Here is a 22,080-nt window from a genome sequence, read left to right as displayed (position 1 = left end):
CAGTGATTGGTTGCCATGGGCAACAGTTTAATATAGACAGGACTTTCAATATACAATAATAAAGCTTTATCGATGTCTGTTACCTATAGCGACCAATCACAGCTGAGCTTTCATTTTTAAGAGCAGAATACAAAATGAATGCTGGGCAGTGATTGGTTAATTAGTTTCAGCTTAGTAAATCTGCCCCTGCCCTTGTTGCCCATGGCAACCAGTCAAAGCGCTGTTTTTTATTTTTCAGCAGGTATAAAATGAAAGCTGCTCTGTGGACCGTACCATTAATTGTGCTTTAGCCCCTCTGTAGTCCTTGATTGTTGTCACTGAATTCACACCAGTCCGCTCCTCGTCCCGTCTGTCCTGGACGTATGACAAGTATTATTGTACAGCACTGTGGAATATGTTGACGCCATGTAGGATTATCGCTTTGTTACTGGAGAAGTCATCTTAAGATGTTCTAGAATTAAAGGGGCTGTCCAAGGTTAGAGAAACATGGCGCCTTTCTTTCCAGAAGAAACAGCGCCACTCTTCCCTCAGGTTGTGTCCAGTATTGCAGCACATACATACTAGTGAATGGAAGAGACGTTGTTGTGGACCAATGCGGTGCTGTTCTCAGAAAAAAACGGCCATATTTATCTATTCCTGGACAGCCCCTTTAACCTCTTTTATGATGATTATACTATATCTCTCTTTATAATTCCTTTTGTTTTATAGCTGCAGAACTCCCTGAAGACTGACCTGTGCCTTGACCAGGGGCCGGACACGGACAACATCCCCATCCTGTACATCTGCCATGGCCTCACGCCGCAGGTTTGTCTGCGCCGCCGCTGTGTGGGTGACATTAGGCCTGGTATAACCTCACGTAATGCTCTGGTTTGCCCTCCGGGGGGCATGATCCCTGTGATATGGGGAGGGGTCCCTGTTGTGCTATACTTGGCTAACCGCTATGTCTTCAGGCTTTCCTATATTCATCCCGCTGGGCTCAGAACTCTCCAGAACACCCCCCATCCGGCGATCAGCCCCTCATTTATTACACGTCCCCCTTTACAGCCCACAGCGCAGACCCCTGAGGGGCCGACGTCTCGAAGCGACGGCCGCAGAACAATAGCAGAATAAGGAAGCTTGATGAACATTCAGCCAGTAATTGAGTGGCAGGCCGTCCCCCGCTGAGCGCCCATTCACGGCCGGGGACACGCAGGGTGGAAGTAACTGAATAATTGCAGCCTAATGAAAATACCCACGGACCCTCATTCTTATGGATTAGTCGTATGGCGCCAAAAGTCAATCCCGAAACAATCAGCCACCGACGGGCATCAAACCTCAGCCGTCAGGGGGTAAAATCTGCCGTCTGGTTTGTATCGGAAACCTTTGCGGTGACATTTTAAGCTGACAGGAATGATGCCGGACAGCTTCATGAAGCAGACTGACACTTCAATGGAGATTTGCAGATATAATACAGGGAAAGAAAATCCTTACAAGGTGTTTATTGCAGAAGGGGAGTTATTTCTTCTTCTTAAAGGGGAAGTCATTTTGTCATCCAGAACATATCTGTGTTATAGAGTTATTGTCCCTGATAAAAACAAGATGTCTCCCGTTAACGGCTGAGCGAAGAATCACCTTTCATAATCTCTGTTGCAATTGGGGGCGCTGTTGCATTGGTTTTAATGGAAAGGAAGAAAGTGGTGAAAAGCGGTACTGCAACTTTGAAACACAGCCGACGCTGGTATGAGCCATAGATACTTATTAGAGGAGGGGCTTCTGTCCTCATGGGAGTGTACTGTCCCTTTAAATAAACCATCAGATCACGTTTCCCACTGTAGCCTGTACTGGATCCTGTATGGTACAGATATAGCAGTACCCCTCCCCCACTCCCGCTGCCGTCTCATCCTTCACTCCTGAATCATCCATCAATTTTTAATCCAGATGTAAGTGATGTGATAAAACGGAGGCCGATCGATAACATCCACGGACCAAGGTGATCTGGGCCCAGGTGGCCATGATTGGCTTTGCCATCTCTGATCTTATATCCGGTTTCGTCTGTCGTTATGGAGAAAGAATTCTGCCAAACACTGCAGAATTCTTAAAGGGACGGTGTCACAAAATAGCAAACAGAACAAACTTTAGAAAGAAAATTGGGAATTTAGAATGTGGGATTATTACATACTCTGGGTTATAGATTTAAAGGGACACAAACGTTTTTCCTAACTGAATACTTGCAGGTTTTCTATACCAAAGTTAGCAGTTTTGTTTAATTCACAGTTAAACACAAAAGCTCTTCTTCCCCAATCTGCAGCCGTCAGTCAGGGGAGCGTATGGTCACTTTACATCCTGCTGCAAAGTAACCTGCTGTGTTAGCGGCTGGAGGATGAGAGTGAATGATACCATCTATCATATACTTGTCATCTCAGACTCAGAAAACTTGTTCTAACCCAACTTCCCGGATTTCAAAACATATAACTAAATTTTCCAAATCTCCTAACAGTAACTCTGCTTTCCCAGAATCCTCTACTGTCTTAAAACATATTGCTAAGCAGAGGGTAACCCAGCTTTCCCAGTCTCAGGAAAAGTTTTAATAATCACTGAGTAGTAACACAACTTTCCCAGTTCCAGAATGTATCCCTTAACGATAACCAGTCCCTAGTGCCAGAATGTATCATCACTGAGCAGTAATCCAGCTTTGCCAGCCTTGCTGTATCATCACTGAGCAGTAACCCAGCTTTCTCAGCCTTGCTGTATCATCACTGAGCAGTAACCCAGCTTTCCCAGCCTCGCTGTATCATCACTAGGCAGTAACCCAGCTTTCCCATCACTGAGCAGTAACCCAGCTTTCCCAGCCTCGCTGTATCATCACTGAGCATTAACCCAGCTTTCCCATCACTGAGCAGTAACCCAACTTTCCCACTCTCCCTCTATCACTGAGCAGTAACCCAGCTTTCCCAGTCTCACTGAGCAGTAACCCAGCTTTCCCAGTCTCCCTCTATCACTGAGCAGTAAGCCAGCTTTCCCAGTCTCACTGAGCAGTAACCCAGCTTTCCCAGTCTCACTGTATCATAACTGAGGAGTAATCCACCCTCGCTGTATCATCACTGAGCAGTAAAACCCAGCTTTCCCAGTCTCGTCAATGTGACCACAAGTTTTTCCATTAGCTCCATAGCAAACTATGGCGTCGGGGCACGTCAGGCTCCGTGGTTTTGGGGCACGTCAGGTTGCGTGGGCGCCTCGGGCTGCGTGGTGTGTGGATGCCTCGCGCTGCGTGGTGTCGGGGTTGGGGCCTCGGGCCGCTTGGTGTGTGTGGGGCCTGGGGCCGCGTGGTGTGTGGGGGGCGTCGGGCTCTATGGTGGCAGCACATGTCACCCCGGCACATTCTGCCGATTCTTTTGGAGAAATGACCATAATATTTGCTGGATTATTATACGACAAATTAAAGGAATTGCACAATTGCAGAATCTCACTGTGAAATATCTGTCGCTAAATCACATCCAGCGCAGGACTGTTCTGTTCTCCCCCACTGGTGGGAGTTTTGGCGCCGCCGCCGCACAGTCGCTTTGTGCACTTAGCCGGTGGCTTCCTAGAACGATTAATGCTCTTCCTTAAAGTAACCCCCGCTGCTCATAAGAACCTGCTAAATAAATCCCTGAGAGCTTTGCTGGAAAAGACGTGGCAGTAATTGGGTCACACGGCTCAGCGTGTCAGGAGGAGCGGACGTTCATCTTCAGGACCCGCCGGGAGCCGGGGAAGGTGCTGCACTAAGCAAATCCCAGGGAATGGGAAGAAGAGCCATTTGTGGGAGAAAGGGAGCGCCGCCCCTTTAAGAAACCAAGACTCCCATAATCAGCCTCCGTTTATTTTGTACAATTTTTGTGCGATTTATTAAAGGGATTGTTGACCAAAACTTTTTTTCTTTCAAATCAACTGGTCCCAGCAAGTGCTAGAGATTTTTAATTTACTTCTATTAAAAAAATCTCCAGTCCCCCAGAACTTATCAGCTGCTGTATGTCCTGCAGGAAGTGGTGTGTTCTCTCCAGCCTTACATGGACAGAGGTGGCAGCAGAGAGCACTGTGTCAGACTGGAGAGAATACACCACTTCCTGTAGGACATACAGCAGCTGATAAGTACTGGAAGACTGGAGATTTTTTAATAGGAGTACATTACAAATCTGTATAACTTTCTGACACCAGTTGATTTGAAATATATATATATTTTTTTGTGAACTCCCCCTTTAATATTCGTGGTGCAGCATCTGCCTAATGAGCCCGGCCAATCAGAGGTGACTGTGTGGAAAATTTATTCTGTCGGGGATAGGAATGGGCGGGGTCTGGTACCTGATAAACTCCATAGTGTAACAAGTCACATGATATTAGTGGTGGGGAACCTGCCGCCCTCAGCTACTCCAACACTACAATTCCCATCATGCTTGGACAGCCAAAGGCGACAGCTGCGGGGGCAGGTTCCCCACCACTATAATATCATTTTCTGTACACCATGAAGCTGAAATCCTCTTCTCTCTCCCAGAACGTTTACTACACCAGCTCCCAGCAGCTTCACATCGGAGTCCTGAGCCCGACCATAGACGATGACGACAACCGCTGCCTGGTGGATGTGAACAGCCGGCCGAGGCTTATCGAATGCAACTACGCCAAAGCCAAGAGGATGAAACTGTACTGGCAATTCAATCAGGTAATCGCCCAATGCATGCTACAATATATAGACCCCACCAGCAGAATAGTGAGTGCAGCTCTGCAGTATAATACAGGATGGAACTCAGGATCAGTAATGTAATATATGTAGACAGTGACCCCACCAGCAGAATAGTGAGTGCAGCTCTGGAGTATAATGCAGGACGTGTGTACACACACATCATGTATCTACGTAAAGAATGACTTTGTGTGTGTGTGTGTATGTGTATATATATATATATATATATATATATATATAAAACACACACACACACGTTATCTGTCGGTGACATCTCCCGGTCTCTGTTCGCCTTCCTGAGTCCCGGATCGTCTCTCTGATGAATAAATGTATTACGTGACCTTACAGATTGAATATCCTGGCATCTGGGCTGTTATGGAGCCTGGCTGGCGGTGGCGGTCGTGCACGGCGTTGGCGTTTTCAGGTCATCTCTCCGTAGACTCCTCTATATTTCACGGCTTGTCACATACAGGAACCCATTTCCTGAATCCTGAAAATAGAAGCGGACAAATCTCGGTGCGTCTCCTCAGCCGGAATACTTTGTGGATCGTCTTCTGACTGGAGATATTGAAAGTGACAAATTGCCAGATCTGGGCTCATCTGGCGGCGGTGGTCCGGGCCTCGTCTATGCGGGAGGTCAGCAAATCACAATATCTCAGCTCGGCTTCAGAGGCCGCACAGCGGAGAGGGATAGTGGCGGAGTACTTCTTTATTCTGGTCGCGTTCAGGGAACGGATCAGCTCTCGGCTGCGGAGACACAGACCACTTGCCGCCTTGTTATCCACCGTCATTTTCTAAACCATTTTACACTTAGAAGTTAAGATTTCTAGACAGAAAAAACTGATAAAGGACGCTGGGAAATCACCGGAGGGGTCTGATCAAATCTGGAGCCTTAGATCGTGGGAAACTACATCATAACAGCGAAGAAGGAATCGCGAGGAATCCCCAGATACAGTAATCATCCGCATCACCTCAGTATATCAGGCTTCACCCCTGTGTGCCCCGACCTGTCACTCTGCAGCCATTACAGGATCACACCTTCCAGCTTGGCCTGACCGGCTGCACAGGTGTCTTCTCTCCCCCCAAACCCCCTCAGCTGCACAGGTCTCTCCCCCCAAACCCCCCAGCTGCACAGGTCTCTCCCCCCAACCCCCCCAGCTGCACAGGTCTCTCCCCCCAACCCCCCCAGCTGCACAGGTCTCTGCCCCCAACCCCCCCAGCTGCACAGGTCTCCTCCCCCCCAACCCCCCCAGCTGCACAGGTCTCTGCCCCCAACCCCCCCAGCTGCACAGGTCTCTCCCCCCAACCCCCCCAGCTGCACAGGTCTCTCCCCCCAACCCCCCCCAGCTGCACAGGTCTCTCCCCCCAACCCCCCCAGCTGCACAGGTCTCTGCCCCCAACCCCCCCAGCTGCACAGGTCTCTGCCCCCAACCCCCCCAGCTGCACAGGTCTCTGCCCCCAACCCCCCCAGCTGCACAGGTCTCTCCCCCCAACCCCCCCAGCTGCACAGGTCTGTGCCCCCAACCCCCCCAGCTGCACAGGTCTCTCCCCCCAACCCCCCCAGCTGCACAGGTCTCTTCTCACCAAACTGCAGGTTTCCTTGCTGGTGCATGTTGAGGAGTTTCCTTCCTCTGCAGGTTTCCCCAGTGGTTCCGGTTCGCTCTTATGTGCGGGGTTTCTTCCTTAGTACAGGTGTGCTCCTCGGAGGAGATTCCTTCCCTCTGCAGAGTTCTTCCATAGTGCAGGTTCTCTTATATGCAGAGTTCCCTCCTGTGCACAGATTAGCTCCTGGGATGAGGTTCCTCCCTTGGTGCAGGTTCTTCCCTATCATAGATTTCCCCTTGGCACAAACTCTCTTCAGAGCTGCAGATGTCGTCCTCGGTGCAGATGTTTCCCATATACGAGTTTCCTCCCTGGTGCACGTTCCTCCTGTGCAGATTTGCTCCTCTGTGTATGTTTCCTCGGCGGTGCATGTTTCCCGGTTCCCCTCGGCGGTGCAGGCTCCCGGTTCCCCTCGGCGGTGCAGGTTTCCCGGTTCCCCTCGGCGGTGCAGGCTCCCGGTTCCCCTCGGCGGTGCAGGCTCCCGGTTCCCCTCGGCGGTGCAGGCTCCCGGGTTCCCCTCGGCGGTGCAGGCTCCCGGTTCCCCTCGGCGGTGCAGGCTCCCGGTTCCCCTCGGCGGTGCAGGCTCCCGGTTCCCCTCGGCGGTGCAGGCTCCCGGTTCCCCTCGGCGGTGCAGGCTCCCGGTTCCCCTCGGCGGTGCAGGCTGCAGGTTCCCCTCGGCGGTGCAGGTTGCAGGTTCCCCTTGGCGGTGCAGGTTGCAGGTTCCCCTCGGCGGTGCAGGTTGCAGGTTCCCCTCGGCGGTGCAGGTTCCCGGTTCCCCTCGGAGATGCAGGTTCCCGGTTCCCCCTCGGTGGTGCAGGTTCCCCTCGGCGGTGCAGATTCCCGGTTCCCCTCGGCGGTGCAGGTTCCCGGTTCCCCCTCGGTGGTGCAGGTTCCTTTCGGCGGTGCAGGCTCCCGGTTCCCCTCGGCGGTGCAGGCTCCCGCTTCCCCTCGGCGGTGCAGGTTCCCGCTTCCCCTCGGCGGTGCAGGCTCCCGGTTCCCCTCGGCGGTGCAGGCTCCCGGTTCCCCTCGGCGGTGCAGGCTCCCGGTTCCCCTCGGCGGTGCAGGCTCCCGGTTCCCCTCGGCGGTGCAGGCTCCCGGTTCCCCTCGGCGGTGCAGGCTCCCGGTTCCCCTCGGCGGTGCAGGCTCCCGGTTCCCCTCGGCGGTGCAGGCTCCCGGTTCCCCTCGGCGGTGCAGGTTGCAGGTTCCCCTCGGCGGTGCAGGTTGCAGGTTCCCCTCGGCGGTGCAGGTTGCAGGTTCCCCTCGGCGGTGCAGGTTGCAGGTTCCCCTCGGCGGTGCAGGTTCCCGGTTCCCCTCGGCGATGCAGGTTCCCGGTTCCCCCTCGGTGGTGCAGGTTCCCCTCGGCGGTGCAGGTTCCCGGTTCCCCTCGGCGGTGCAGGTTCCCGGTTCCCCTCGGCGGTGCAGGTTCCCAGTTCCCCCTCGGTGGTGCAGGTTCCTTTCGGCGGTGCAGGCTCCCGGTTCCCCTCGGCGGTGCAGGCTCCCGGTTCCCCTCGGCGGTGCAGGTTCCCCCTTCCCCTCGGCGGTGCAGGTTCCCGGCTCCCCTCGGCGGTGCAGGTTCCCGGTTCCCCCTCGGCGGTGCAGGTTCCCGGTTCCCCCTCGGCGGTGCAGGTCCCCGGTTCCCCCTCGGCGGTGCAGGTCCCCGGTTCCCCCTCGGCGGTGCAGGTTCCCGGTTCCCCCTCGGAGGTGCAGGTTCCCGGTTCCCCCTCGGCGGTGCAGGTTCCCGGTTCCCCCTCGGCGGTGCAGGTTCCCCCTCGGCGGTGCAGGTTCCCCCTCAGCGGTGCAGGTTCCCCCTCAGCGGTGCAGGTTTGCCCTCTTCTCCATGATTTCCTCCCCAGCTCAGGTTCCCACTTGCGCAGATCCGGTGCTCAGCAGCGCTGATCATTAGCTGCTCCTAATTGAGTCATCTATTACAGTGGCCGTTACATGAAGCGTCGTCACCTTTGCGGCTCTGCTGTGTGACCTGGACAGCGCTATTCCTGGATGTGTAGAGTCTCCAATCATTTCTATTCCCGGGGGACGCTTCTTGCTGTTTTGGCCTTTTATAATCCGGGCATCCGAGTAACAGAATCTGGAATCACAGAGAACGGAATCCTGAATGAAGCCACTGATTTCTATATTTTACTAGCGCCAGCTATGGGAAATAACAAAGGAAGATCCCCATTCTTCTTCCTTCTGGATGAGGCTCATTTGCAGATATAACATTTTCCTATGGAGCATTGGATGTAAGACTCCGTACACCAGGCGGATCTCCTCAATGACACCCAGTCTCCTGGTACATCCAGCATGAGGAAATTTCCATAAATAAATAGGCAAGTGGCTAACAAGACAGGAGTGTAGGAGCAGGGGTGACAACCTGTGTGAGCTATACTGGCGGCCATGTTGGTTGTCACTCAGCGGCCTGCCAGTGCGGCAGTGAAGCAGCGATGAGGCGCGTAATGAGCGTTTCAGCTTAATCTCGGCTCCACATTAAGAATCCATTGACCTTTCTTGACTTAATTACAGTGCGGTCAGTGGCGCCGGCGGCCGTAATCAGCTCATTACGGACAGGAATCTCCTCGTCTTATAAAGTGCTTACATATTATTATATCCAGGAATGGAGGGCGCCCTGCGGTAAGGAGAAAATCAATAACCTGAAGAGGATCAGAGACGGCGGCTAGGAATAGCGCCACCCCTGTCCATGGTAAGGTATGGTATTACAGCGTGGAGGATGAGCTGCAGTGCCAGGACTGGACCATGGGCAGAGGGGGGGGGGGGGGGTGCTGTTTCTGTTAATTAAAGGGCTGGCAGAGAATTCTTCATCTCTCGCTCCTCTCTGCAGAGATTTAAGAGAATAAAACTTGATTAACCCTTTCTATCCGGGTGCCCAGTTCTGTCCTCACGTGCGGCTGATAATTGACACTTCCCCAACGCCAGCGTTTTCCCGGCGGCACGGCCTCATTATTTATTATCTACGCTGTCACAAATTCTGCTGCAGCTGCGGGAAGGAAACGCTGAGCTGTCACATCGTACGTAAGCGGAGGTTTCCATACAGCCGGGGCAGTGTCAGCATCCCCCAACAAGACTGAGCGGGACCCCCATCACCACCTGTAACTAAGGGGTAGGTGCTGGTGGGGTCACTGTGTACATGCATTACATTACTGATCCTGAGTTACATCCTGTATTATACCCCAGAGCTGCACTCACTATTCTGCTGCTGAGGTCACTGTGTACATACATTACTGATCCTGAGTTACATCCTGTATTATACCCCAGAGCTGCACTCACTATTCTACTGGTGGGGTCACTGTGTACATACATTACATTACTGATCCTGAGTTACATCCTGTATTATACCCCAGAGCTGCACTCACTATTCTGCTGCTGAGGTCACTGTGTACATACATTACTGATCCTGAGTTACATCCTGTATTATACTCCAGAGCTGCACTCACTATTCTGCTGCTGAGGTCACTGTGTACATACATTACTGATCCTGAGTTACATCCTGTAATTCTTTTTATTAGAAAAATATAAAACTTAACAAGTATAACAACATAAACATGGCTCCATCGGCCAGAACAAAAACAAATACAAAGCTTTCTGCTTATAACAAAAACAACATATTCTGAAATAATAATCATATTTTCTATAAGGAAATCCTCCCTCACACCTGCCTCACCCGGCCAGTCCAGCTTCATAATAAAACACTACCACCCCAACTTACCCTTACTACTACTATTACTACCACCACCACTACTACCTACCCCACACTCACACCTCACAGCACACAGAAATAATATAGTAGACACTCTGTCTAGACCAAAACCAAAAAATCTACAACATGCTCTGAGCCATTCTCGGCTCTAACTCAACACAGTCCCAGTCTGGACTTTTTTTTTTTCCCTTTTTTTTTTTTTTTCTTTTAAAACACGCACACACACACACACCTTACCCTGCAAACCCAACACAAAAAGCCCCCCCACACACACACACACACACACCAGCATAATTCACCCAACAAGTCCCCCCCTTCCAGATACTTAACTCTCATCCAACCACCACACACACTATACAACTTTAACAGAAAAGAAAATATCCCAATACCAACTTAATAATATGAGGTCCGGCTGCCTTATAGGACACAAATAAATAAATAAAAAAAAAAAAAAAAAAAAAAAAAAAAAAAATTAATAATAAAATAATAATAATACAAATCATAAAAGTACATCAACCATATGACACATGAACCTAACTATAAGCCCCACTTCCCACACCCCAAATCTGGACATGAGTCTGGGTCCATCAGTTCAGTTCTTGTCCCTCAGTGACCCATGCCAGAACTCCAAGTATCCATCCAGGGAAAAACAACCCCCCCCCTCCCCATCACCCCACCCAACCTATCCTATACCCCAGAACTTAAACAATAACTATAATTGTCCATAAGGCTTATCCAGCCCTCAACTTACCAATGTTCCTAAAAATAAAGTATACACCATAACAATATCCCATAACACCAACACATTATGACATAACAGCAAGGCTCAAGTTCGGTAGCCTGTAAGCCCTTTACTGTTTATTACTTGTTAGAAAACAAAAAGCTAAAGTGTCATTCATAGCCCCCCACCGGGATCGGAGGATGGCAGACCGGGTACCATAATAATTTATAACCTATCCCTGACTATTCACCCTACCCTCTCCCTACTACTATCCCTAAATATTAATCTAACCCTCACACTCTCCCTACCTCTGTCCCTACCTACTCTGTCCCTAACCAGAATTATGGTCCCTCACCCAGTGGGCTCAGTACCTAGGGCACAGCGAAGGAAAAACCTCTCCACAGGAGAGAAGCCCTACTTGTACCCAACCTGCCATACTCCAAAGACCTGATCTTCCCAAGGTCACCAGTGATGTTCCTACAGACCTCCACCTCGGAGAGGACTCTACGCTGTGTAGATACTAGACACCGTGCGTTCCACGTGTGGTACCTAACCACTAAGCTGACTAAGAATAACGTGCAGCGATCTCGGCCACCCAGGTTCCTGAATACTCCATAAGCCCACTCCGGATAGGTGAGACTGACTAACTGATTCCAACCTATGGAGGCGCCCACCCTGGTGTAAACCCCTATATTGAAGGGACAATGAAGCAGGAAATGATCCATGCTTTCCAGCGTATTACCACACTCCTCTCGGGGACACCCCCGATCATCGGAGCTCCTGCACTTCAAGTTGTCCCTTACATATAGCTTCCCCTGGAAGCAGCGCCAGGCCAAGTCCCAAAACTTCTGGGGGATCCTTTTTGAGTTCAATAGACTTAACCCAACCCTCAGATCCCGACCTGGGCAATCCCTGAGCGCCAGGGGCTTCTGGAAATGGGTCAACAGAACCCTTTGGTCAAGGAATTTCCTTGACTGAGTCCTGATCTCCCACATTCCCAGACCCCACCGACGTATCATCTTCAGAGTCGGGGTAGCGTAAGCCGGAAGATATCCATGGGGTGTACGAAGGTCCTTCACTCGCCCTCCTGTCTCCCATTCCTGGAAGAAAGGCCGAAACCATTCCCTGCAGGAGAGTACCCACGGAGGAGCCCTCTCTTTCCAGAGGTTTGCGATGTTAGCTTTCAAGAAGGTGTTCACTAAGAACACCACTGGGTTCACCATAGACAAACCCCCAAGTCTCCTCGTGCGGTACGTAACCTCTCTCTTGACCAGGTTCAGCCTATTCCCCCATAACAGCTGGAAGAACAGGCTGTAGATCCTAGTATAGGAAGCCTCTGGCAAGATACATACACTGCCCAGGTAGATAAACAAAGGGAGCAGGTATGATTTGATCAGGTGTACCCTTTCCCTGAGGGTCAAAGACCAACCCTTCCACTGGTCCACCTTCTGAGCAGCATTCTGGAGCCTACCATCCCAGTTTTTAGTGGGGTAATCACCCTGGCCGAATGTAATGCCTAGGATTTTTGCCGAGTCTTGGGGCTCTGGAAGGGTGTCCGGGAGATCAAACTCGGGATCTCCCCCTCCCAGCCAGAGACTTTCACACTTATCCGGGTTGATGCTGGACCCAGATGCCTCTGAGTAGCGGTCCACCTCTGACATCACCATATCGACCTCCTCTCTCGAGGATACGAAGACAGTGACATCATCAGCGTACGCTACCACTCTCAGGGTGGCTTCTGGCTCCTCCAGGCTCATCCCGACCCCTGCCAACGGTCCACAACCAACCCTCCTAAGAAAAGGGTCGATCGCGAACACATACAACAGTGGGCTCAAGGGACAGCCCTGGCGAACACCAGACCCAACCTCAAAAGAGCGGCCAGACCAACCGTTCACCAGCGGGAAACTCTCTGCCCCTGCATACAAGATCTTAAGCCAATTGACAAAAGTATCTGGTAGGCCATATCTCAGAAGGACAGACCAGAGGTACTCATGGTTCACCCGATCAAATGCTTTGGCCTGATCCAGGGACAGCAAGTACCCCTTCCAAAGACCCGCACTACTCCGCTCCACTGCCTCCCTGACACTAAGGACAGCACTTAAGGTGCTTCGGCCTGGAACAGAGCAGTGCTGAGCCCCCGAAAGGAGCCGGGGTGCAAACTTCACCAGCCGATTAAACAGTATCTTGGCCAGAATCTTCCTGTCCGTATTGAGAAGAGCTATGGGCCTCCAATTCTCAATACGGCTCGAATCTTTACCTTTTGACAGAAGAATCAGGGCTGACCTCCTCATTGACCTCGGCAGAGTGCCCGAGGAGAGACACTCATTGAAGACCTTGGCCAAGAGGGGAACTAAGAGGTCCCTGAAGGTCTTATACAACTCAGATGTTAAGCCATCTGGACCTGGCGACTTCTTCAGGGCAAGCCCTTCAATCGCCAGTCTAACTTCCTCTTCCCTGATCTCTTCTGCCAAAACATCAAGAGAGTGGTCTACCCCTGGCTCAGGAATGGTTTCAGCCAGGAAACCCGACATCACATCCCGATCTAGATCCTTCCTCCCCAAGAGGTGTGAGTAAAAGGATCTGACGACCTCCAGGATCCCTGATCTGGACCGGTTCAGAGATCCCGTACTATCAACCAGTCCAGTCACGATCTTACTATTCACTGACATCTTACAGTTTCTGTAGGGGTCGGGCGAGCGGTACCTCCCGAAATCCCTCTCAAAAACTAAAGATGAGTGCCTATCATACTGACACCTCATGAGCAAGGCTTTCACTCTGGAGATCTCCTCTCTACTACCTCCAGTCGAGACGAGATGCTCGAGTTTCCTCCTCAGGCCCTGATACACACGATACCTATTCAGGGACCTGAGGCTTGAGAGCTGGCGGAAGAACCTCGCAACCCGCTTCTTGAATATCTCCCACCACTCTGACTTACTGCTACATAGGCCCAGTAGAGGTACCTGACTCTGAAGAAAATCCTCAAAGGATTGTCTTACCTCTGCTTCTTCCAGGAGGGACGAATTCAGCCTCCAGTAGCCTCTACCCATCCGGGGGGTCTCTGAAACATTCAGGGAAAACAAAATTAGACAGTGATCGGAGAACTCCACCTCAACCACGGACACTGCGGAAGAGACGGCTTCCTCCTTTAAATAAAACCTGTCTAATCTAGACCTGCAGCTACCTCGATGATAGGTGAAACCCGCGTGGCCAGAGGGGGTCCGGATGTGGGCATCCTCCAGGCGAGCCTCCCTAACTATACTAATCAGGGCCATGCTATCATAAGCCAGCTTGTCTTTGGCGCCTCTCCTGTCCTGAGACCTCGTGATAGTATTGAAGTCTCCACCAAAGACCACCTGCCGACTCGTAAAAAGAAAGGGCTTAATCCTCATGAAGAGGCTTTTACGGTCCCACTTAGTCTGTGGGGCATAGATGTTAATGAGCCTGAGCTCTTGCCCCTTCATGAGGACATCCAAGATCAGGCACCTCCCCATTTCTAACTCGATAACCCGTCTGCATTCTACAGGAGCGGTAAAAAGGACCGCCACCCCACTATACGGCTCAGCCGCAAGAGACCAGTGTGAAGGTCCATGCCTCCACTCTCGCTTAGCTTTTACTAGCAAGGCTTGATCTGTCAACCTGGTCTCCTGCAAAAACAAAATGTCGGCGTTAATACGACCGAGAAAATGAAAGGCTGCAAATCTAGCCGTATCAGACTTAATGCTGGCACAGTTAATGGATGCCAGAGTCAATGGGGTGAGTGCCGCCATCATGGGTGATCGAGTTAAACAGCCTTACTTATTTACTTTTTCCCTTTCTTCTTACCCCCCTCCCCATCAGAGGATGACCCTTTGCACTTTTCTTTAATCCTTTTTAAGGATGTAGACAAATCCATCCCTGGATCCTCATCTCCAGACCCTGGGGCCACCTGACCTCCCGAGGAAACTGCCTCTGGAGGAGCAGGCTCGGCGCCCCCTGGAAGCTCCTCCACCTCCAAACCCCCTTCTCCAAGGGTCTGGTACCTATTGGATAGAACGATCAGAGGGGGGTTAATCGGGTCTTCCTTAGACACATGGCCCGTAACACCAGAGGAGGATTTAGAGGAAGCACCAGACTTTCCTTGACCCTGCCTCCTTTTGCCACACTTAGGTCTTTCATCTTGCCCTTTCCCACCATCCTCATCCAAACTTTCATATTGGGAGGAACTTGAGGAAATGGCCCTCTTGGCTTCTTCCTTACGAAGTCTCCTCATCTCTTCGCCTAACTCGGTATCCCCCAGAGCCTCAGCTGTTCTCTCTGAGCCAGCGCCAGGAGCAGGACCACTGACTACCCCTGTCACCAGGGAACTTCCAAGGTCCCTGCTCCTTCTGCGCTTTTCCTCTCGCCTGAGCTTAGAGGGGCTCTTGTTTTTCACCTTCTTCACTGGCCCTGGTGCCCCTTCTCCTCTGCTGGTTCCCTCCCCAGGTGAGGCAATCTCAAGGCTCTCCCCATCCTGGGCGGCCACAGCATTGGAAAATGAGCGGGGACACCGGCTAAACGGGTGACCAAGGTCACCACACAGGTTACAGCGAATCCGGCCACAGCTGGCAGCCAGATGACCCTCCGCACCGCACAATGCACAAATCAGTTTAGTACAATTTGCGCTAAAGTGGGTGGGATCACCACACTTGTGGCACAGCTTCGGCTGCCCCTGGTAAAAGACTTGGATTCTGTCACGACCCAAGAAAGCAGCCGATGGTATGTGTGTGACAGTGTTCCCTGAACGTCGGAGACGGACGGAAAACGTCCAGGCCCCAGACCATATGCCATGCTCATCCAGATTTTTCTTGGGGACATCCGTCACTTCCCCAAACCTGCCTAGCCAGGTCATGATGTCATAGCAAGAAAGTGACTCGTTACGCGTCAGAACGGTCACTTTCTTGACAGAACTCTGACGGGATACCGCCTTTACAGCGAAATCCCGCCACATGGGCTCATCCTTCACCAGCTCGTGATTAGACCAGAAGAGCTCAAGTCCCTCTGGCTTCACAAAGCTGATGTCGAATTCAGAGGTACCGTAGGGGTGGATCAGGGCAAAGATGTCATTCGCCCTGAATCTCATCTGGAAGAGAAGCTCCACCACCTTTGCCCTGGATGGGCACGCATCACTGCCTCTCCATACCAGACGGACCACATTCCTACGGCCCACCTCCTGCCCATTTGTAGGGAGGGACCAGGTTACCTCCCCATTTTGCTCTCGGAAAGCCCCAAGCCCATGTCTTTCTATATAGAAGGACAGGTCGACCTCCCGCCCCTCTACTTGGAGCGTTCTATCCCCTTTACGCAAAGCCTCCAGGAGGCGTCGTTGTAAGTTACCTTCCCCAGGGTTTAGAGATGAGGATCCCCTAGGACCCCCAGCAGTGACATTTGCATAGCTCCTGGAAGGAGCGGCCACTGCTGGGGGGGCAGCCGGACCACCCCCACTCCCCACAGAAACATTAGCAGAAATAATATTTACATTTACAGAATCAGAACTAACAGGAGACACAACACTAGAAGAAATCTCCTCCTGCCTAGCTATAGTGGACTGACCCGGGTGTAATCTGGCTGGCTTTAGTATGTTTCTGCTGCTGCTGGCTGTCACGCTGGCATCCCTGGCATCCTTGGACTCATGGGACTTTGCAGCAGTCCTCCCTTTGGGAATGTGGGAGGAAGCTACTTTGTCACCGTGTTTGCCCTCAGCCTCAGCCAATACCCCTGCTTCAATTTCTTTAACAGCCAGCAGCATTGCTAGGTTGGTATCATCCGCACTCTTATGTCCATGTTCCTGCTGTACCAGTCCGGTAGCTGCCAAGGCGTTTTCTTGTGAAATGCCACCAGTTTTTACTTTGTCTTTAGCTCCGCCCCCAACAGCCCCACCGCAGCGCTGCAACTGAGCAGGGACAGGCACCGCGGATGAAACTGCTGAGAGCGTCGCACCAGACGCCTGGACACTCCCCCCTCCGCCTGCAGAGGAGCATCTCTCAGCGCCAGACCTGCTATGGGAGCCGCCCGCTCCCTTGTCTCCACTGCTGCCTGGCCGCCCGAGCTCCACACCAGCCCTTGGTGCCTGGGCACGCCCCCCCTTGCCTGCAGAGGAGTGCCGTACACCACCAAAGCCCCCTGGTTGGAGGCATGCCACCTTGTCCGCAACCTTGTCCGGCCCCTCGGCCGCCCCTACACTTGCACCAGCCTCACTACCTTGACAAGTGGGGCTGGCGCTCTCCGCCATCTTTACTGTTTTCTTCCCAGTGTTCTGGCCCCGCTCCACATTTGTAATAGCAGGGACGGGCAGACCACCGGGGGCTGCTCCCTGAACTGACTGTGCAGTCGGCTCAGAGGGCACAAAAGGAACATAAACAAGATTTACTTGCTGTGATGTTTTTTTTGGTCTATTCTTCTTAGCAACTTTATCTTCACCCAAGTCGTCTCCAAAGCTGAAATTATCCAAGTGCACTGGTGACTCCATGCTGATAATTTTGGGCCATCAGCGCACCTCCGCCATCCTCCTCCTCACCAGCACTTTCATTGGATAATGGTAGCGCCACCTGTGCTGCAGGAATGCTGGCTTGGGACGTGTTCACACTCTGCACAGGCTGTGATTCAGCTTCCACAGCTTCCCCACTTGCTGCCACAGAGACCTCAGCTGATTCAGCTTCCATGTCTTGCTCATCATCATCATCATCATCATCACCACCACTGCTCTCTTCATCTGCTGAGCAATCACTCTCATCCTCTTCTCTCTTTGGGGACTTCATTTTGGCAAACCTGTCCTCATTCAGCAACTTCTCCCTGAAGACATCGCTGCCCTCCAGGATGGTCATCCTCTGCAGCTCCAGCTCTCTCACCTCCTGCTGCAGAGACTTCACTTTTGCTGTGAGTCCAGGTTTCTGCTTTTTGGGGGCTGAGCTGACTCTGTGTTTTGCAAACTTCAGGTCTTCTTTTAACCCCTTCAGCTTTTTCCCCAGCTGCTCATATTCAGCTAGCTTTGCAGCTATCCTGGAGCCATAGGTGGCTGCAGACTCCCTGGGCCCCCTGAGACCCCACTGCTCCACCACCTGACTCTCCTGGGAGCCCCTCCGTGCAGCTGCACCTGCACCCCGTCTTCCGCTCACCTTGCTTGCAGGCTTTCCTTGCATACTTGGAGCCTTGCAGCTCCCACCCGTCGCTGGAAGGGCTGGGTCCACATTGCTGCGAACCCTACTGGATCTTCTTACCCCTCCAGCCGGAGCGCTGGCCGGTAGCTTACTCTCTACACCCCCCGCCGGCCTTGACCAGGAGGTGGAGGTCAGGGGATCCATGCTGAAGACTCTCCCAGGAAGCTGCCACCTTCCTGGGGAAGCAGGTGGAAAATCAGCCTCTCTCCTCCTGGAAGTCTGGATGTGTGGAGCTCAGGAGCAAACGCAGACACACCCAGTAACCACACCCTCCAGAGCTGCACTCAGTATTCTGCTGGTGGGGTCACTGTGTACATACATTACTGATCCTGAGTTACATCCTGTATTATACTCCAGAGCTGCACTCACTATTCTGCTGGTGGGGTCACTGTGTACATACATTACTGATCCTGAGTTACATCCTGTATTATACTCAAGAGCTGCACTCACTATTCTGCTGGTGGGGTCACTGTGTACATAAATTACATTACTGATCCTATGTTACATCCTGTATTATACTCCAGAGCTGCACTCACTATTCTGCTGGTGGGGTTACTGTGTATATACATTACTGATCCTGAGTTACATCCTGTATTATACCCCAGAGCTGCACTCACTATTCTGCTGGTGGGGTCACTGTGTACATATATTACTGATCCTGAGTTACATCCTGTATTATACCCCAGAGCTGCGCTCACTATTCTGCTGGTGGGGTCACTGTGTACATACATTACATTACTGATCCTGAGTTACATCCTGTATTATACCCCAGAGCTGCACTCACTATTCTGCTAGTGAGGTCACTGTGTACATTACTATACTATATACCGCTGTAGCTCCATGCTGCAGTATATACAGATCAGGCAGCTGATACTATATACCGCTGTAGCTCCATGCTGCAGTATATAGAGATCAGGCAGCTGATACTATATACCGCTGTAGCTCCATGCTGCAGTATATACAGATCAGGCAGCTGATACTATATACCGCTGTAGCTCCATGCTGCAGTATATACAGATCAGGCAGCTGATACTATATACCGCTGTAGCTCCATGCTGCAGTATATACAGATCAGGCAGCTGATACTATATACCTCTGTAGCTCCATGCTGCAGTATATAGAGATCAGGCAGCTGATACTATATACCGCTGTTGCTCCATGCTGCAGTATATAGAGATCAGGCAGCTGATACTATATACCGCTGTAGCTCCATGCTGCAGTATATACAGATCAGGCAGTTGAGACTATATACCGCTGTAGCTCCATGCTGCAGTATATACAGATCAGGCAGCTGATACTATATACCGCTGTAGCTCCATGCTGCAGTATATAGAGATCAGGCAGCGCTGCCGCAGTCTTCGGGGTCTCCTGAAATAGATCTTCCCAATCCCACAAGCCTCACAGAGCGGAGTTGTATGTTCTCAATATGTTCTTGTCCCAGTTACATATGCAAATAGTGTAAGTAATTGAGCCCAGTGGTGATGATCAGAAATCATAGCTTCTCCATTACTGCCCCCCAGGAGCGAGGTCGGGGGTGGAGGGAGAGCTGCGAGGCCGGGGGTGGAGGGAGAGCTGCGAGGCCGGGGGTGGAGGGAGAGCTGTGAGGCCGGGGGTGGAGGGAGAGCTGCGAGGCCGGGGGTGGAGGGAGAGCTGTGAGGCCGGGGTGGAGGGAGAGCTGTGAGGCCGGGGTGGAGGGAGAGCTGCGAGGCCGGGGGTGAAGGGAGAGCTGTGAGGCCGGGGTGGAGGGAGAGCTGCGAGGCCGGGGGTGGAGGGAGAGCTGCGAGGCCGGGGGTGGAGGGAGAGCTGTGAGGCCGGGGTGGAGGGAGAGCTGCTCGCTTCTGCTTGATTTCAGACTCTGGTATATAGTATAAGCCTCCAGTTACCTCATCCCGGACTCCTGAACAGAACGATAGCTCCGCAGTATACACTGACACACACAGGATAGTGGAGGGACATCACTCCAGGGAGTCCGACTGAATCCTACCTACCCCTATAGGTGACCGTGACTCAATGGTAGCTATACAGGATATATCTTAAAGGGGTACTCCATTCTTTTCTTTCAAATAAACACGTGACCTATAGTTATATAGATTTTGTAAATTACTGTTAATCTCCAGTCTTCCAGTACTTATCAGCTGCTGTATGTCCTGCAGGAAGTGGTATATTCTATCCTCTCTGACGCCACCTCTGTCCATGTCAGGAACTGTCCAGAGCAGGAGAGGTTTTCTATAGGAATTTGCTGCTGCTCTGGACAGTTCCTGACATGGACAGAGGTGGCAGCAGAGAGCACTGTGTCAGACTGGAGAGAATACACCACTTCCTGCAGGACATACAGCAGCTGATAAGTACTGGGAGACTGGAGATTTTCTAAATAAAAGTAATTTACAAGTCTATATAATGTGTCGACACTGGTCAATTATGAAAGACTTTTTTTCGGAGTACTTCTTTAAGGTCATAGGGGTGAGAATGGAGCCCCCTGGTGGTGTCCTGAACTAATACAGAAAACTGTATTTATTAATTTTAGATTGTTCAGGGAATATGCAGGGGTGGAGCCTTGTTTGCTCCGCCCATGAGGAACAGGGATTAAAGAAATGAGAGCTGGAGCCCTGTAGGATATGCAGACACTTACCTGTAACAGTCTATGACTCTGGGCTCCTGTTGTCTGTTTCAGGTGCATTAATCCCCATACTAACCTGATTTTTTAAATTTTTTTCCCCCTGCAGGGAGGATCAATACAAAACAAGAAGTCCAAGCGCTGCCTGGAGCTGCAGGAGAACAGCGACAATGAGTTTGGCTATCAGCTGGTGCTGCAGAAATGCAGCGGACAGAAGTGGAGCATAACAAACTATCACAAGAACCTCTCCACATGATGCAGGAAGCGGATGGTGTACTACCTGCCGCGTCCAGCAGGGGGAGCCGCCTGGCAGCACAGCTTCTCCTCACACTACTTGATTCCTTTGCTACCGTGTAGCAAACGATAGAACTTTTTTGCCTGCTGTTTTGGTTGTCTTTTTTTTTTCCCCCTTGTTTTTTTAATGGGGTGAGTACGCGGAGCGGTCACAGGGCGTAGACTTTTTATTTAGGAATATTTTTAAAGGTTTTTAGGAAGCTGCTGAATGGTGGAGGGGACGGCGGAAATGGCGGGGAAAATTTTACATCCAAGTGTAAATAAGCAACAAAAAAAATTCTAAAATATTTATAAAGGACAATAAATTTTATGGATACAAAGATGTGTGTTATTATGAAGGGGGGTTGGGGGTTGGGATAGGGGACCGCCGCCCTATGACTGGTGCATGATGGGCGTTGTGTTATAACAGCTGGGGAGCCCCTAGTGTGACGTCCCTGCTCTACAATGTAACAGTCTCTGGCCGTCATACACCTCAGTAATTTACCACGGACACTTGTGGTCCTGGAGCGTCGCTGCGAGGAGGACGAGCGCCCGGGGACAATCCGCAGGATAGAAGCAGCAAATCTGGAGCAGCTCAAGATAGTGATGGAAGACACTGATGACTTATCTGAGGAGGCCGTGTGTCCGCTCCAGCCGGTCACTGACTATGAGGATGGAGAGGACCCTATATGTGCTGCTGCTGGGCTGACAGGGTCTGTACTGATACACTGTAACCAGCCCCCAGCTGTGTGAGGACCGGGCGGAGTGGGGGGGGGGGTCCTCAGCTTTACTGACGGCAAAGAAAATGGTGACAGGTTGATATAAAGCTGCATATTATATACAATATATTATACAATGGTTAAAGGGGTTCTCTGACACCAGGTACGGAAATATATATTATATATATAATATATAATGTCACAGCTCTGGAACAACTAAAACAACTATTTGTTCTGGGTCTCTTAAAGGGGAACTCCAGAGGCAAAAAAAAACAGTTAAATCAGCTGGCGTGAGAAAGTTGTACAGATTTGTAATTTACTTTTATATAAAAATCTCCAGCCTTCCAGTACTTATCAGCTGCTGTATGTCCTGCAGGAAGTGGTGTATTCTCTCCAGTCTGACACAGTGCTCTCTGCTGCCATCTCTGTCCATGTCAGGAACTGTGCAGAGCAGTAGCAAATCCCCTGTAGAAAACCTCTCCTGCTCTGGACAGTTCCTGACATGGACCGAAGTGGCAGCAGAGAGCACTGTGTCAGACTGGAGAGAATACATCACTTCCTGCAGGACATACAGCAG

At 51.5% G+C, this 22,080-nt stretch overlaps 1 protein-coding gene across 1 annotated transcript in view; it reads left to right on the top strand.

Annotated features, from left to right (window-relative positions):
• GALNT18 (polypeptide N-acetylgalactosaminyltransferase 18) overlaps positions 1–21,115 on the top strand; it is a 144,295-nt gene extending 123,180 nt beyond the window's left edge. The window contains exons 9-11 of the mRNA XM_069965046.1: positions 709–804; positions 4,508–4,672; positions 20,621–21,115. Of these exons, the coding sequence (XP_069821147.1) occupies positions 709–804; positions 4,508–4,672; positions 20,621–20,767 (408 nt within the window). The 3' untranslated portion in view covers positions 20,768–21,115. The remainder of the gene's footprint in view (positions 1–708; positions 805–4,507; positions 4,673–20,620) is intronic.
• The last annotated feature ends 965 nt before the right edge of the window (positions 21,116–22,080 follow it).

The sequence above is a fragment of the Dendropsophus ebraccatus genome, chromosome 4, assembly GCF_027789765.1.
Source record: "Dendropsophus ebraccatus isolate aDenEbr1 chromosome 4, aDenEbr1.pat, whole genome shotgun sequence".
NCBI classification, from domain to species: domain Eukaryota; kingdom Metazoa; phylum Chordata; class Amphibia; order Anura; family Hylidae; genus Dendropsophus; species Dendropsophus ebraccatus.
The sequence above is the reverse complement of the archived record's forward strand: the minus strand, read 5'-3'. Positions and strand labels throughout refer to the sequence as shown.